Consider the following 15,539-nt stretch of genomic DNA (forward strand, 5'->3'; position numbering starts at 1 on the left):
ATCAATGTTGAAAACTGCATTTCTTTGAGGAAAAAAATTCCCAAAAATATTGTGGAAACTGTTACTTCAGGATTCTTTGATGAATAGAAAATTCAAAAGGAAAGGATTTTTTTGAAATAGAAATATTTTGTAATGTAATAAATGTCTTTGGTCAAATCATTGCATCCTTGCTACTAAATAAAATATGAATTATTTCTTTCAGAAAAAGCAATACATACACCGATCAGGCATACGTTAATGACAGGTGAAGTTAATAACACTGATTATCTCTTCATCACAGCACCTGTTAGTGTGTGGGATATATTAGGCAGCAAGTGAACATTTTGTCCTCAAAGTTGATGTGTTAGAAGCAGGGAAAATGGGCAAGTGTAAGGATTTGAACGAGTTTGACAAGGGCCAAATTGTGATGCTAGACGACTGGGTCAGAGCATCTCCAAAACTGCAGCTCTTGTTGGGTGTTCCCGGTCTGCAGTGGTCAGTCTCTATCAAAAGTACTTCAAGGAAGGAACAGTGGAGAACCGGCAACAGGGTCATGGGCGGCCAAGGCTCATTGATGCACGTGAGGATAACTTAACCTTTCAGTAGACATTCAGATCAATATATACCATATCCACTTATCTGTGCCTTATTTTAAATGCTTTTGGCTGGAAGTCACATGATATGGTACTCATTAAAGCAGATAGAGCAACCATAGTATTTTTTTCCCCTACTGTGGTAGTCAATGGTTGCTCTATCTGCTTTTTTACAAACATTCGTCAAAATATCATCTTTTGTGTTCAGCAGAACAAAGAAACTCATACAGGTTTGGAACAACTTGGGGGTGAGTAAATGAAGACAGAATTTTCATTTTTTGGGTGAACTATCCCTTTAAGGTACTCTTTTGTGTATATTTCAGAGCAGTTTCCAATGTATCTGTTGTGTAAAGCTTCCTGAAAAACACGGGAACATATGAATCGCATTATGAGTCACAATGGCACATGTACATAAAGTTTGACACATGTTCTTTATAGTGTTAGTATGTTTAAATTATGCAATTTTACAACCACCCAGCTGTCAGCTGTAGCCCAGTTCTCCATACAGGTGCTGTTTCTGTTGCCATGGCAGCCAGAAAACCCTACAGTGAGAGGAGCAGAACACGAACCTTTCATTGCTATGTTCTACCAAAAATAACTCGTTTGTAATTTCTAAGCAAAATGCGAGTGATGAATGGATTGTGCCGCAATGATGCTGTGGATGGTGGCAAGGTAGGACTGAGATTTGATTCCAAAGTAAGATTTCGAGGCGTTGGAGTCGATTCCCCTCAATGGAAACGCTTAAAGGGGTCATGAATTGAGAAATCAACTTTTCATTCAGCCTTTGATACATAAAAGTTATTCGTGATATAAGAATATCCTGTATATTTCCGAGCTGAAAACTTCCTTGTTAGTCAAAGAAAAGCTTTTATTGACACCAGGTGCAGCAAACGCTCAATCTCAGAATGTGCCAACACATGACGTCAGAGTGTGGTGAAATGGCGCCTCAACAGAAGAAGTACGCCTGATTCTGTTGCCCCGTGCAAGAAATGTAACTTAAATAACAGGCCTACGTGGAGCTAAACGGATTGTGCTATGCCGAGCAATAAACATGCAGAAGAGAGCAAGATATTGCGCTGTGCCTGGTTGTTGAAGAACACTGTCGCTGCATAAGCTTCCTTCGGATTCTAATATTAGGAATGTGTGGTTGAACTTTATTTTTAATGAATATCCAGCTCAAGTGGGGTAGACATTGCGCGTTGGTTCCTTAATTTCATCGGATTCGTTTGTAAACAAGAGACTGGATTTGCAGACAGGATGAGATTACATGAATGAATGAAGCAACACACTTATGTGAGTAAAAAAACTTTTTTATATATATATTTGATAGTATTGCGTTGTTACAGATTGTTTTATATCTATTGATTATATGTACGTGTCTAACTGAACAATAGCATGCTGTCACAGGCTGGAGAATCCTTTATTTGAGGAGTTTATTTGTGCTGCTATTCATGATCAGACTCGTATATGGGCTAGGGCTTGCAAAGCCCAACGTCCCAGGGCTATGTGTTTTCCAGACGGGCTACCAAAATGTATCACCGGCCTGCCGACGGGCTAAATAGTGAAATAACATTCCTTTCTTGATGTGCATTGTTCACTCTCATGACTTGATATTTGAAGGAAAAATACAATCGTGGAAGTTTTGATCATGCTGATTCGACTCTGCAGTGAGGCTTGTGCGTGTGTTAGTGATGCACAGTTTGCGCTTATATCCACCGATCGGGTGGGCCAAGTAATAAAAAATAACATTCCAATAAATCTCGGGTGGATGAGAGATAAATCATTGTGTTTGTTTGATAAGGACATTTTGCGAGCCCTGTTGGCGAATCATCATTCCGGTTGCCGCTTTCAAAACAATTCCCCACGTGTACTCACGGGGGAGCCGGAGCTCATTATAATATGCAAAGCTTATCCAATCCTAGCCGTGGGCGTTTACTTCCAAGTCTACAGTGCAACACGCCCATAAAAACCGAGCGTTCCATGAGAGAGGCTCAAAACCAGGGTAGAAAATAGCCTATTACTTATTCATTATGATGTTTTTGAATGTTAAAACCATGCAAACGTCATAAGTTGACCTCAGACAACAGTTTAAAAAAAACTATTAAAAGCCAGTTCATGACCCCTTTAAACTGAAGGGCCTGACATGCCTGAGCATAACTGTCAAGTATTTAAATTAACAAACTGTTACACATTCCAGAAGAACAGTATGTAGTGGGAATTTGATTCTTTCCAGGGACTGGGGCAGTTGTTCAAAAGTTATAATCGGGATCAGAATGATCTGGATTTGGAAATCCCATGTGTTGCTATCCAGGATCAGGTAATCCATCTTACTTTTGTGTTAGGTTTTTTAAAGCAAAATTGGATTGGATCACCTTAATCTTTTTCTTGTTTCACTGAAGAAAAAGTCCTACAGGTTGGAAACAAAATTCACTCATGCATGTTCAAAGCTTATCTTTGCACTGAATCAATGTAATTTTGACTGTAATCTCTGATATGTTTGACCAATAGCCATGTTTCTGTTCTGAAAAGTAAGAAATAAATTTATTGAAGGGTTCTTTCATACGGAGAGACATTTAGGTCACCAAAAAAAAAAAAAACTTCTCATGGTTTGTAGTAAACACGAAGATGAAGGATCAAATGTCTTTAACACTCAAAAGACTTTCGGGACAAGTGGGCAAAATTGTTTTTTTATTTAATTTTAAAAATACTTCCCTTAATCTGAGCGAAATCTAAAGACTTGGCTACTTTTTCTAAGCAAAAAAAATAAATTGACTCGATTTTATAATGTTAAGTGGTTGAAAACTCCTTAATTGGGCCTTTGTGGACAAAAATGGGCACCAATAGGAATTAATGGGATTTTAATAGATTTCAGAGCTTTTTTTTTTTCATTTGTCTAAAAAAATTAAATAAATCCAACACAATGCAGATCATACATACACATAAATGAAGAGGCAAGTCTGTACAACATTCTGAATGTGGCAAACACTCACACATGCACACACACTCATACACACACACACACACACACACACAAAGCATTCAATGAGCCTATAACAAAGCTTTTTTTTATCCACTGTGTCACTCACACATACAAAAACAAAAAATTGAATGAGCGAATGACAGAGAGAATTTTTTTTTAATGTGCCAATTAGCCACTGCGAGCGTGAACACACACACACACACACACACACACACACACACACACACACACACACACACACACACACACACACACACACACACACACACACACACACACACACACACACACACACACACACACACACATGTTGGGTTTTCATGTTTTATGGGGACTTTCCATAGGCGTAATGGTTTTTATACTGTATAAACCACTGCCCCTGCCCCTAAACCTACCCATCACAGGAGACATTCTGCATTTTTACATTTTCAAAAAACATCATTTAGTCTGATTTATAAGATGTTTTCCTCATGGGGACCTAAACATTTCCCCACAAGGATGAGGATTTTGGATATTGCCATCTTTGTGGGGACATTTTGTCCCCATAACGTAGGGATTACCAGTCCACACACACACACACACACACACTTCAAAGTCAGATCAAAGCACTGCTGCAAGATTTGTTGTTGCTTACCATTAACCTTTTTGAATTATTTATATGTAATGATTTTGTAAAAAAAAAAAAAAAAAATGATACATGATCTCCGACTTTGTCTTTTTCTCATAGCACGGTCAGATTTGTCTAAGCATGTTTTGGCATGTTTGTATAGTCTAAAACAACAAAGATATATATTTTTTAAATTTACAATTTTAACTTGTGATAAAATGTAAAACTTAAGAGGTTAAATTCGTAAAAACATTGGTTTATAAAGTTCAGCCTTTATACAGCTATGCTTAATGTTGCCATTGGGTACTATTATTGCCATCTAGTGGCTACTGAAAAAATTTAATTTTGTACCAACATAGGTCACCAAAGTCATCACATTTTTAGGTTTTGGCTCTCTGAACATACTAGAATTGTTTTTAAATATATATAAAAAATAATGTATAAAATAGATATATTTTACATAACAATATGGTACTTCAAAAAAAAAAAACATCAATCGATTGTTTTTATATTATTGAAGATATTGATATAACATTTATTTAAACAAAAAATTGAGGTCACACCTCAGACCGCCGTCCCCAAAAGTGTCCACGAAGGACCAATTAAGGGCTGTAATATGAAGGTCTTTTGAGGGTTAATATAACTCTCAGGTAACAAGAACACAGGTTAAAGTCCAAATGTTGTGTGAGTGTGACAGGTGGATTCAGGTTGACAGGGACTCTTTTTTCCCCAATCAACCTGAATTCACCTAGTTTTACATTTATTTTTGTACTTTTTTCCTTTATCATTTCATGCATTTGTTTTAAAGAGTTTTTTTCTGCTGCAGGTTAGGGCCTTCATATTTGATGTCCATAATGTCAATTACTTTTAGTAATTATATATATATATATATATATATATATATATATATATATATATATATATATATATATATATATATATATATATATATATATATATAATTTCATTTTTTAAACAACTGAGTCCTGGTGTCAACTACAGAGTGCATTTATATACCATTTTACCTTATGCAATATGTTGGTAAAATACTATTTTCCCATTCAATACAATTAATCTATACACTATCTAATTTGCATATTCATGTGTTCTAGGTGCAACAACGTAATGAAAATAGAAGTGTAATAATGGGAGTAATAATTGGCAACATTTTCATAATAATATCTAATATTTCATAGGAATATTGATATGTAATTTCTTTTCCTATGCACTTGTGTCTCCAAAAAGCCTGATACACATGAAGTCCTGGCATCCACTACAGTGGACATGTATGAAATCAATGCTCTGTTTTGTAGCAGAAAGTCATATTTTGATTAGAAACCCCATAACATTTTCCTGAGATGATAATTTATAACAAACAATTAATTATAAATTAAATTATATTATAATTACAAAATATTATAATTTCCATAAGAGTGCTAAACATTAATGTCAGCCGTTTTTAAAGACCAAGAAGAAGTTGTCCTAATGAAACCTCCAAACATTTTGTATGTCTGCAAAGCCCCGAATGTGCTCTTTACAGGACTGAAAACTGTAACATGTATGATGTCAGAGAAATTCACTAAAATATAATGTACAGTGGACAAAAGTCTATTCCTGGGTCCCAGGAGGATATATATATATATATATATATATATATATATATATATATATATATATATATATATATATATATATATATATATATATATATATATATATATATATATATATATAATCCTCTTTTTGATAATAATCAAAATAATCCCTTATATTTTTGAAAATAATTTGGCAAAAATTGTTACCTAAACACATTCTATCATCAAACAAGGATAGATATTTTATGTTAATGACAAACTGACACAACAACAACAAAAACCCTTATAAGAATGAATTGTCATGATCTGTTGGTTTGGTGACAAGAAAGAGAAAAAATTGTTCAAACATTACAACAAGATGAAAACATGGAACTTCCTTGTAACTGAAAGACAATCAAAATATAGATCAGAACAAACTGGTGATCCATAGGGAAAGATGAGATTTTAGAAAAATTAATCTGCAAAGTAAATTAATTGCAAAATTAATCAATATAATTATATTGTATTCATATGTTATGAAATGTCCTCTGTAGTTGACACCAGGACTCAGTTGTTTAAAAAATAAAATTACATGAAATTGCATGTATAGGCAAAAACAATGGGTTTCACAGACAAAGCTTAAGCTAGTCCTAGACTAAAGTGCATGTTTGAGTTGTTTTAACTGAAATTAACTTTCACTCACATATCTTAAAATATGTCACTGCCAATTTTTTGTCTCAAGATTCACACCACCAGTAATGTTTTTTTTTTCTTTTTCTAAGGCACATTTATAAAAGCTACTTAAATGCCCTAATTTAAGTAAGGCTTAATTCTGGCTTAGTCTAGGCCCTGTCTGTGAAACCGGGCAAATAAGTATTCGATTTCTGATTTTAATAATAAGAAAGTTGCGAAAACTGTAAATCGTTTCAAAAGGTATGTTACTTTTTTACTCTGAGGCTAGTAATATACTGTCATTCTGTATTTGTTATCTATTAAAAAAAGTAAAGTATTTAAGTAAACAGCAGTGCAGTTGATCTTGCATGCATCTCTCTGATGCCCTCTAATGGATACAAAAACAAGTGTATCATCTCACTGATTTATTGTGCCATAGATGAACATTGCAGACAGTAATATAATGCAACATTATATGATATCATCATATCATCTTTCAAACCGTCTTCTGATTAGATATTTAAGCATGATTTATAATTTATATATTTAAATATATATGGTCTCCAGCAATAAGTGTGTGTAATGTGATTTCCTAGTTGATCTCTTGCAGTGTGTGTGTGTGTGCGTGCGTGCGTGCATGCGCTTAAGGCCGGCATCGCTGAATGAAGCGTGGATACAGGCAGACGTCACGGATGTGGTGCCGGTTCAGCAGCCAGGTGAGGAACCGCTCCAGTCCCAGACCATATCCACCGTGAGGACACGTGCCAAACTTTCTCTGCAACACACAGTGTTACACATATAGAGGTGAATATTCCAATCAATGTGGTATCACAAAGGGCTGGCTGATACATTGAATATTCAAGATGATTTTGGTGGCCTTTTTTCAAGTTCAATTGCATCATTGTGTTCAAACCATTTCAATAAATAAATCTGACAAAATCATGTCACACAATATTTTATATACAGGCAGAAATTGCTGTTTATTATTATGTTTTATACTGGTGCATGTAAATGTCAATTAAAATGATTTCATATTCTTCCTGCAAACCATCTATTTCATTGCTGAATAGAAAGTTCAAAAGAATATAATTTATTTGAAATAGAATCTTTTTCTGACATTATAGAAGTCTTTAGTGTCACTTTTGACTAGTTCAATGCTTCCTTGATGAATAAAAGTATTCATCCCTCACAATTTCCCCCTGATTAAATATTTTAATGTTAACATAACCAAATGATAAGAACTATATTTTTTAGCTCTTTAGTTGCTCGTTTTAATTCTTGCTTTTTTAATGTTTTTATAAAATGACATTTTTCTTTTGATCATTTTAATCTTGCGGCCCCCAGGCTTCTGGTTGAGAACCACTATATGAACTGCTGGCAGAAGGCTGTTACCTGGTCAGTGTACCAGTAGTAGGGTGTTGGGTCGATTCCCTCCCTCTTATACCCTTCCAGGAGTTCCTCAGCGTCCCAGATACGCATGGAGCCTCCCACAATCTCCCCGACATTGGGCATCAGCACATCCACCTGACATAAACAAAAACACACCAGCCATGTACAACGCAATTCTGCTGAATACTGCTCTCCCACGGACTCATTTAATTACTATAAATACAACATTCATTGCTGAAGTAAATGTTATATTAATGATAGATTCCCTTTTTACATTTGTGCCCCTGGATTGATTTCAATAACTTTAATATACTTGAAGTGTGCACCAAACACTAGGAAAATACGTATCGTATCGGATCGGGGCTCGTTATCGGCAGATACTCAATATTCAAAGACTCAGATCGGATCGGAGGCACAAAAAACCTGATCGGGACATCCCTCGAAAACAGCATCTTCTCAACATGAATAACACAAAGCAAACTCTTCCAGTCTCAGCTACAACTACAGTGTTTGAGGGCGGGGAAACGCAGGCGCTGTTCACTAGGCTGCAACAACTAATCGATAAAATTGATTGGACAACGATTCTCATTATCGATTAGTCGGGCCTGCCCTCTGTGCACGGAAAGCTTCCACCAGTCGCGCCAATTTACAGCACTGAATAACGCATTTCTACGGACAAAATGCATCTAAAAATAGTGAAGTGGAAACAGTGAGCTGCTGCAGGGGGGTATTCCAGAAAGCAAGGTTAACCTACCGCCATATATACTTGAGGTATGCTGGTTCCAAAAACGCGTCCGTGAGTAACGCGTGCCATTCGACTTCCTCTTCTTCTTTTGTTTAATGGCGATTTACATAACCTACTTAGTGCACATCGCCACCTATTGGTGGTTGTGCAATCATTTTTTCAATATCTTCGTTTAATAAGTAATATTTATTCACAGAGAATAAGGATTATATTGTTTGTTTGATGCTAATTAATTTAATGCAGATCCATGTGTGAGATGACAATAAAATAAATAATAAATATATTTGAAATGAATTAACATTTAAACATTACCTTGTTATAATAGTGCTTTAGAATAATATATCCTATTAATTATTTTATAATTATATTACACACATCTGAATACCTCTTAAGCAAACTAACCCTGGAACTAAAATAATTTGCAAAAAAGCAGAAGAGTGGCACTTTAACGTTTATATATAATGCAAAAATGCATATTTTACAAAATAATTTGGACTTGAAAATTGCTGGATTTGCAAGAAAATCATAGCCGTACGTCTAACAACCAAATAAAGTTAAGATGACAAAAATTTGTAAGAGGTTTTAAAATACAATTTTCATGGTAACACAGTGTCCAATTTCAAAATGGTTTTCACATGATTTTGAGTGTTTAAGCTTTCAAATTATGATTCCTTAAATATGGAATAGAAAAAAGGCAATAAAAAAGCGGCAAGTGACACTGACAGTTAACAGGCTTGATAACTGCCATCAACTGATCATTAAATCACCTAAAATACGTTGCTTTGAAAACATTTTTGTTTCAGCCAGTGTCTGAGCAGTATAAGCTCCGCCTCATTTTGTGCCCGACTGGTTACTCCACCCACAGTGAAATCTCATTGAATGCAATGGTTTTGGGTGTAGACATTTCATTTGTTACTGGATATTTTTGTTTTGCGCTGGTTATATCACAGGTTAATAAGTCTGGTACTGAACCGATTCAGTGAGGCGACGGTCCTCAGGGCAGCGCTGCATGTAGAAGGATTTGATCTCAGCCGGGAATCGACACAGCAGGATGGTCTCGTTAATGGTGTCGGTCATCAGGCGCTCAGGGGCTTCTGGGATATCCTGTAGAAGTTACACACAAATAGTCAAATATCATTATAATTCAAGTGTTTCAGCCTTCTTTTCTTCGTAGTTGAGCAACAATGTACGAGTCGCATAACAAACCTCTCCAAACTCATAAAATGTCCCATCATCCTTCTTGATGTTGTGCTCTCTCAGCCACACAATGGCCTCGGTGTAGTTCATCCTCTTGAATGGACGTTTGGGAGGCTTGAAGTCCTGCAAGAGGAAAAATCAAAAATCCATACTTTTGACATTTTAAGATCAATATTTTACAAATAAATACCCAGCTCAGTCATGAAACTCTAACGTATCACTGATTGGTTGTCTTGTAGCCGTTACTACAGCCAATCAGGCATTTCTTCCTATCTAGGCTGGTATGTATATATTTCGGTCCGACACAGGTAACGATAGACTGAGTGCTTGTCTTAACCCTCCTCCACCCCAGCAGCACATGCCTAAATCTGCTAGGGGGGTCTCTTTGCAGCAGCACTTAATGTCACCTTGTTTTATGGAGCAAGTATTCGAACTTGCTTTGCAGCAGCAGCGTAGCGGATCTAGTCTACCAAAACCAAGCCTAATTACATCTACAGCAACATTACTCATTTAATAAAATTGTGTTCAAACTATTCCGAGAGTTGTCATGACTGAACTATTTAAAATAATATTCACATTGCCTTTTTAAAATGCATCAATTTCATGAGTTTTACAAAGCTGAATAACATAAATTGATGTTTCCAGGTTTATTTTACTGATACTCAGACACTTATAATGGGGTTGTGTGAGGTTGGGGTCGTACAGGGTTGATGTCGTAGAGCAGTTGCGCAGCAGGAGACTTTAGAACCCTGTCGACCACATCACACACCAGATCTTCCAACCGGTTCAGAAGGTCTTCATAAGTCATGAAGGGACACTCAGCCTCAATGTGGGTGTACCTGAGAACACACACACACACGTTGGTTTTTATGGTTTATGAGGACTCTCCCAAACTAACCCACTACTCTGCTTAATATTTTGGTGGAAACTAAATATTTTTCAGGACAGAACAGAAAGAAAGAAAAAAAAACAGCATTTGATTTTAAAAAAGTGTTACATTATAAATGCCTTGAATGTCACAACTTCACAAGATCAATTTAATACATCTTTACTGATTTTTTTTATTTTTATTTTTTTAAATCTTACAAATCTTACACAAATGTTTTTAAAATTGATAATGTTTCCTGAGAAGCAAATCAACATTAGAATGATTTCTAAAGGATTAAGTGACATTGAAGACTGGAGTATTGATGCTGAAAATTCAGCTTTCATCACAGGAATAAATTACATTTAGAAATGCAATGACTGCCATTTTTTTGTGGCTGATTCTTATTTCCAAAACTGATTTTTGATTTCTGATTCTAATTTTCTTTCTAAGAACTATAATTAATAGCAAAAATCTACTTTTCTTCAATGCAAAATGTATTTTCATAATAAAAGGAAATATTAAACAATACAATTTCCCTCGAACTGCACTAAGTTACAGGATTTTCTCTAATTTAAACAGCTCTCAAAATAAAGTGCTCTGTGACTGAAAAGCAGTTGCTGTATAACAAAACATGTGTCATTTTACAATATGTTTATACGTTCACCTTTTTCTCTTTTTCACTCATTTCACAAAAGTCCAAAGATTACAAGCCTATTAATAAAACTATAAAACTATAGCTATACAATACTCTTCCAAATAATAACAGGAGCAGTTGGCAGTGGCACATTTTCGTTGTTGTCAACATTGCAATCAAAATTATTCAACCCCACTGCAAATCAGGTTTATTGGCAAAATGTACAGACTTTCAGCACGTTGCAATAAACATATCAAACAAAAATAATTGAAATAGCTCAACACAGCAAATGTTTTTTTCATAGGTTTCCAATGGTTTCCCCAAATTCAACTGAAAATACAACTTTTAATGACTTCTGCAGTCTCAAAATGAATCAACCATCTGAATTGAATCCTTCACAACAGCACAAATCTGTAAAACAAGGCTTCATTAGTTGCACCAGATGTGCTTGAGCTATAATGCATGAGATACCTGAACTGGCTAGGGGTTTGTTGAGTGTCACGTTTGACTGCATGTTAGAAATATGGCAAATAAGTCAAAAGAATGGTCCAAAAAGTTAAGAGAAGAGATCACTGCCCTTCACAAACAAGGAACAAGATAAAAAAAAGATAGCGAAAGCACTGAATGCTCCTAGAGACACTGTTGGAAGCATAGTTTGCAAGTTCAAACATAAAGAAAGCCTGGACGGGGCAGAAAAAGGAAGCCATCAACCAGATTTCTGAGAAAGCAGGTTCAGAAAAACCCTGCAAAAGACCTTGCAGCAGGACTTGGTGGCACAGGCACTGAGGTTTCAGTTTGTACAGGAAGGCGCGTACTAAACGCAAACAGTTTCCATGCCAGAACGCCAAGAAGTACACCACTACTGACCAAAAAGCACAAGAAAATTCGGCCCCAATTTGCTTAAAATCATATAAATAACCCACAGAACTTTTGGGATTCTGTTTTTAGAGGAACTTTCCGGCCCTATGGAACAACGGTCTGGAGGAAGAAGAATGAAGCAAACGCTGAAAATAACACTCTGTCTACAGCTAAGCATGGTGGTGGCTCTGTGATGTTCTGCATCTTCTGACACCGAAAAGCATCAGGAAATCCTAGGAGAAAACATCATGCCATCTGTGAGGAAGCTAAAGCTTGGGCGTCATTGGACCTTCCAACACGACAATGATCCCAAGCATACTTCAAATTCCACCAAAGCATGGTTGAAGAAGTCCTGGAAGATTCTACAGTGGGCATCACAGTCACCTGAATTGAACCTAGAATATCTCTAGTGGTATTTGAAGAAGGCGGTTGCAGGACGTGAACCCAAGAAAATACCTGAACTGGAGGCCATTGCTCATGAGGAATAGGCTAAGATTCCTCAGGAATGCTGCCAGAAGCTGGTGTCTGGCTATGCATCTCATGTGCAGCAGGTCATAACAGCAAATGGGTGCTAAAGATGCTTGCTATGAAGGGGTTAAATAAGTTTGAGACTGCAGTCATTAAAAGTTGTATATTCCATTAAATTTGGGGAAACCACTTGAAACATTCACTGTGTTGAGCTATTTTAGCTACTTTTGTTTGATTTGTTTATTGCAAACAACTGAAAGTCTGTCAATTTCCCTAACTTTAAAGTTAGTTCATCCAAAAATGTTAATTCTTTGTCCATTTACTCACTATTTACTCACATGTTGTTCTCGCACATCACACAAGCATTTGAACGTCCATGTTTACTACAGTATGTGCGTTGTAAAACTATTCATCATACAAACAAGCAAATATTTTCCACATGATTTAGTAAAATGAGGGCATTTTTTGAGCATGTCATGTGCACGGCTCCATACGTTATTGCCTGTGCCGCTGGCAACAGAATGGAAAGGCTCAGAATCGGAAGGATGTGAGACTGACCCGCCGGTCACCAGTCCAGGCCGATCATGTGAAAACCAGCTGATTCCGATCGGTGCATCTCTAATTATATTTTAACATACACTCACCTAAAGGATTATTAAGAACACCATACTAATACTGTGTTTGACCCCCTTTCGCCTTCAGAACTGCCTTAATTCTACGTGGCATTGATTCAACAAGGTGCTGAAAGCATTCTTTAGAAATGTTGGCCCATATTGATAGGATAGCATCTTGCAGTTGATGGAGATTTGTGGGATGCACATCCAGGGCACGAAGCTCCCATTCCACCACATCCCAAAGATGGTCTATTGGGTTGAGATCTGGTGACTGTGGGGGCCATTTTAGTACAGTGAACTCATTGTCATGTTCAAGAAACCAATTTGAAATGATTCAAGCTTTGTGACATGGTGCATTATCCTGCTGGAAGTAGCCATCAGAGGATGGGTACATGGTGGTCATAAAGGGATGGACATGGTCAGAAACAATGCTCAGGTAGGCCGTGGCATTTAAACAATGCCCAATTGGCACTAAGGGGCCTAAAGTGTGCCAAGAAAACATCCCCCACACCATTACACCACCACCACCAGCCTGCACAGTGGTAACAAGGCATGATGGATCCATGTTCTCATTCTATTAATGCCAAATTCTGACTCTACCATCTGAATATCTCAACAGAAATCGAGACTCATCAGACCAGGCAACATTTTTCCAGTCTTCAACTGTCCAAATTTGGTGAGCTCGTGCAAATTGTAGTCTCTTTTTCCTATTTGTAGTGGAGATGAGTGGTACCCGGTGGGGTCTTCTGCTGTTGTAGGCCATCCGCCTCAAGGTTGTGCGTGTTGTGGCTTCACAAATGCTTTGCTGCATACCTCGGTTGTAACGAGTGGTTATTTCAGTCAAAGTTGCTCTTCTATCAGCTTGAATCAGTCGGCCCATTCTCCTCTGACCTCTAAAGGTATTTTCGCCCACAGGACTGCCGCATACTGGATGTTTTTCCCTTTTCACACCATTCTTTGTAAACCCTAGAAATGGTTGTGCATGAAAATCCCAGTAACTGAGCAGATTGCGAAATACTCAGATCGGCCCGTCTGGCACCAACAACCATGCCACGCTCAAAATTGCTTAAATCACCTTTCTTTCCCATTCTGACATTCAGTTTGGAGTTCAGGAGATTGTCTTGACCAGGACCACACCCCTAAATGCATTGAAGCAACTGCCATGTGATTGGTTGATTAGATAATTGCAATAATGAGAAACTGAACAGGTGTTCCTAATAATCCTTTAGGTGAGTGTATATTAACATAGAAAACAGCTATTTTAAATTGTAATAACATTTCACATTTTTTACTGTATTTTTGTATCAAATAAATGCAGCCTTGGTGAGCAGAAGAGGTTTCTTTCTAAAACAAAAAATCATAATTATCCCAAACTCCATTACACTGCCCCGCTTCTGTCTGTTTCAGTAAATGGCTCTAGACTCACTCGGACAAGTGTCTGCGGGTGCGCGACTGCTCGGCGCGGTACGACTGGGCGATGCAGAAGGTGTCACCCAGCGCAGGGATGCAGGTCTCCAGGTAGAGCTGAGAGGACTGCGTCAGGTACGCGTTCTCACCGAAGTAGTCGAGACTGAAGAGGGTGGAGCCGCCCTCAACCTGCGTCTGCACCAGAGTGGGCGGAGATATCTGAGGACCACAACAAACAAACCTCCACATTTAATAACATCTCTTAAATCTGTCCACCAGAGTAGATGTGGACAGTAGTGTAAGTATTTTTACTCAGCTTAAGTACATTTTTCAAGTGTCTGTACTTTATCAGAGTGTTTTTCTTTGGAAAACTTTTACTTCACAACATTTCAAAGCATAATATTGTACTTTTTTACTGCACTACGTGGCATACTGAATATCATTTAAGACTTAATAACATTAAAAATGTTGTACTTTCTTACTTTTAGGTAAGAAACTTAAATTAGTAAAGTACTTAAATTAAGTACTTTCTTACTTTTAAGTAAAAGTCATTCAAAGTTTAACTTGAAGTTAGAAAGTATTAAGTATTAAAGGTAAAAAAAAGAAAACCTAAAAAGTACGACATTATGCTTTGGGATGTGAAGTAATGGTTGGAAATGTCATTTTGTGGTCAATGCCCCAAAAATAGGGCTAAAGGGCATCTGGAGGGTTTCAAAACATCAAGCTTAAGACTTTTTAAGACTTGCACAAATAAAAAAAATGCTGTATGAGCAGGATAGGGCAAACATGGTAACGTGGTAACATACTGCAGGGTCAGTGGTCACTTGACTCTCTCGTAAATGCGTGATTATAAACCAGTTATTATAGTTTATAAATTTTTGAATATGGATATTTTTCTTACAGAAACCCATCGCTTGGCTTCAGAAGGCATATGGGTATGGATTACTTTTATGA

At 36.9% G+C, this 15,539-nt stretch overlaps 1 protein-coding gene across 1 annotated transcript in view; it reads right to left on the reverse strand.

Annotated features, from left to right (window-relative positions):
* Positions 1 to 5,959: 5,959 nt before the first annotated feature.
* Positions 5,960 to 15,539, reverse strand: part of LOC307119370 (asparagine--tRNA ligase, cytoplasmic-like) — a 31,372-nt gene continuing 21,792 nt past the window's right edge. The window contains exons 10-15 of the mRNA XM_079805604.1: positions 14,605 to 14,804; positions 10,440 to 10,575; positions 9,746 to 9,859; positions 9,512 to 9,643; positions 7,798 to 7,929; positions 5,960 to 7,180 (exon numbers count right to left, since the gene is read on the reverse strand). Coding sequence (XP_079661730.1) covers positions 7,049 to 7,180; positions 7,798 to 7,929; positions 9,512 to 9,643; positions 9,746 to 9,859; positions 10,440 to 10,575; positions 14,605 to 14,804 — 846 coding nt within the window. The 3' untranslated portion in view covers positions 5,960 to 7,048. The remainder of the gene's footprint in view (positions 7,181 to 7,797; positions 7,930 to 9,511; positions 9,644 to 9,745; positions 9,860 to 10,439; positions 10,576 to 14,604; positions 14,805 to 15,539) is intronic.

The sequence above is a fragment of the Gobio gobio genome (assembly GCF_949357685.1).
Source record: "Gobio gobio genome assembly, chromosome: 23".
Lineage (NCBI taxonomy): Eukaryota > Metazoa > Chordata > Actinopteri > Cypriniformes > Gobionidae > Gobio > Gobio gobio.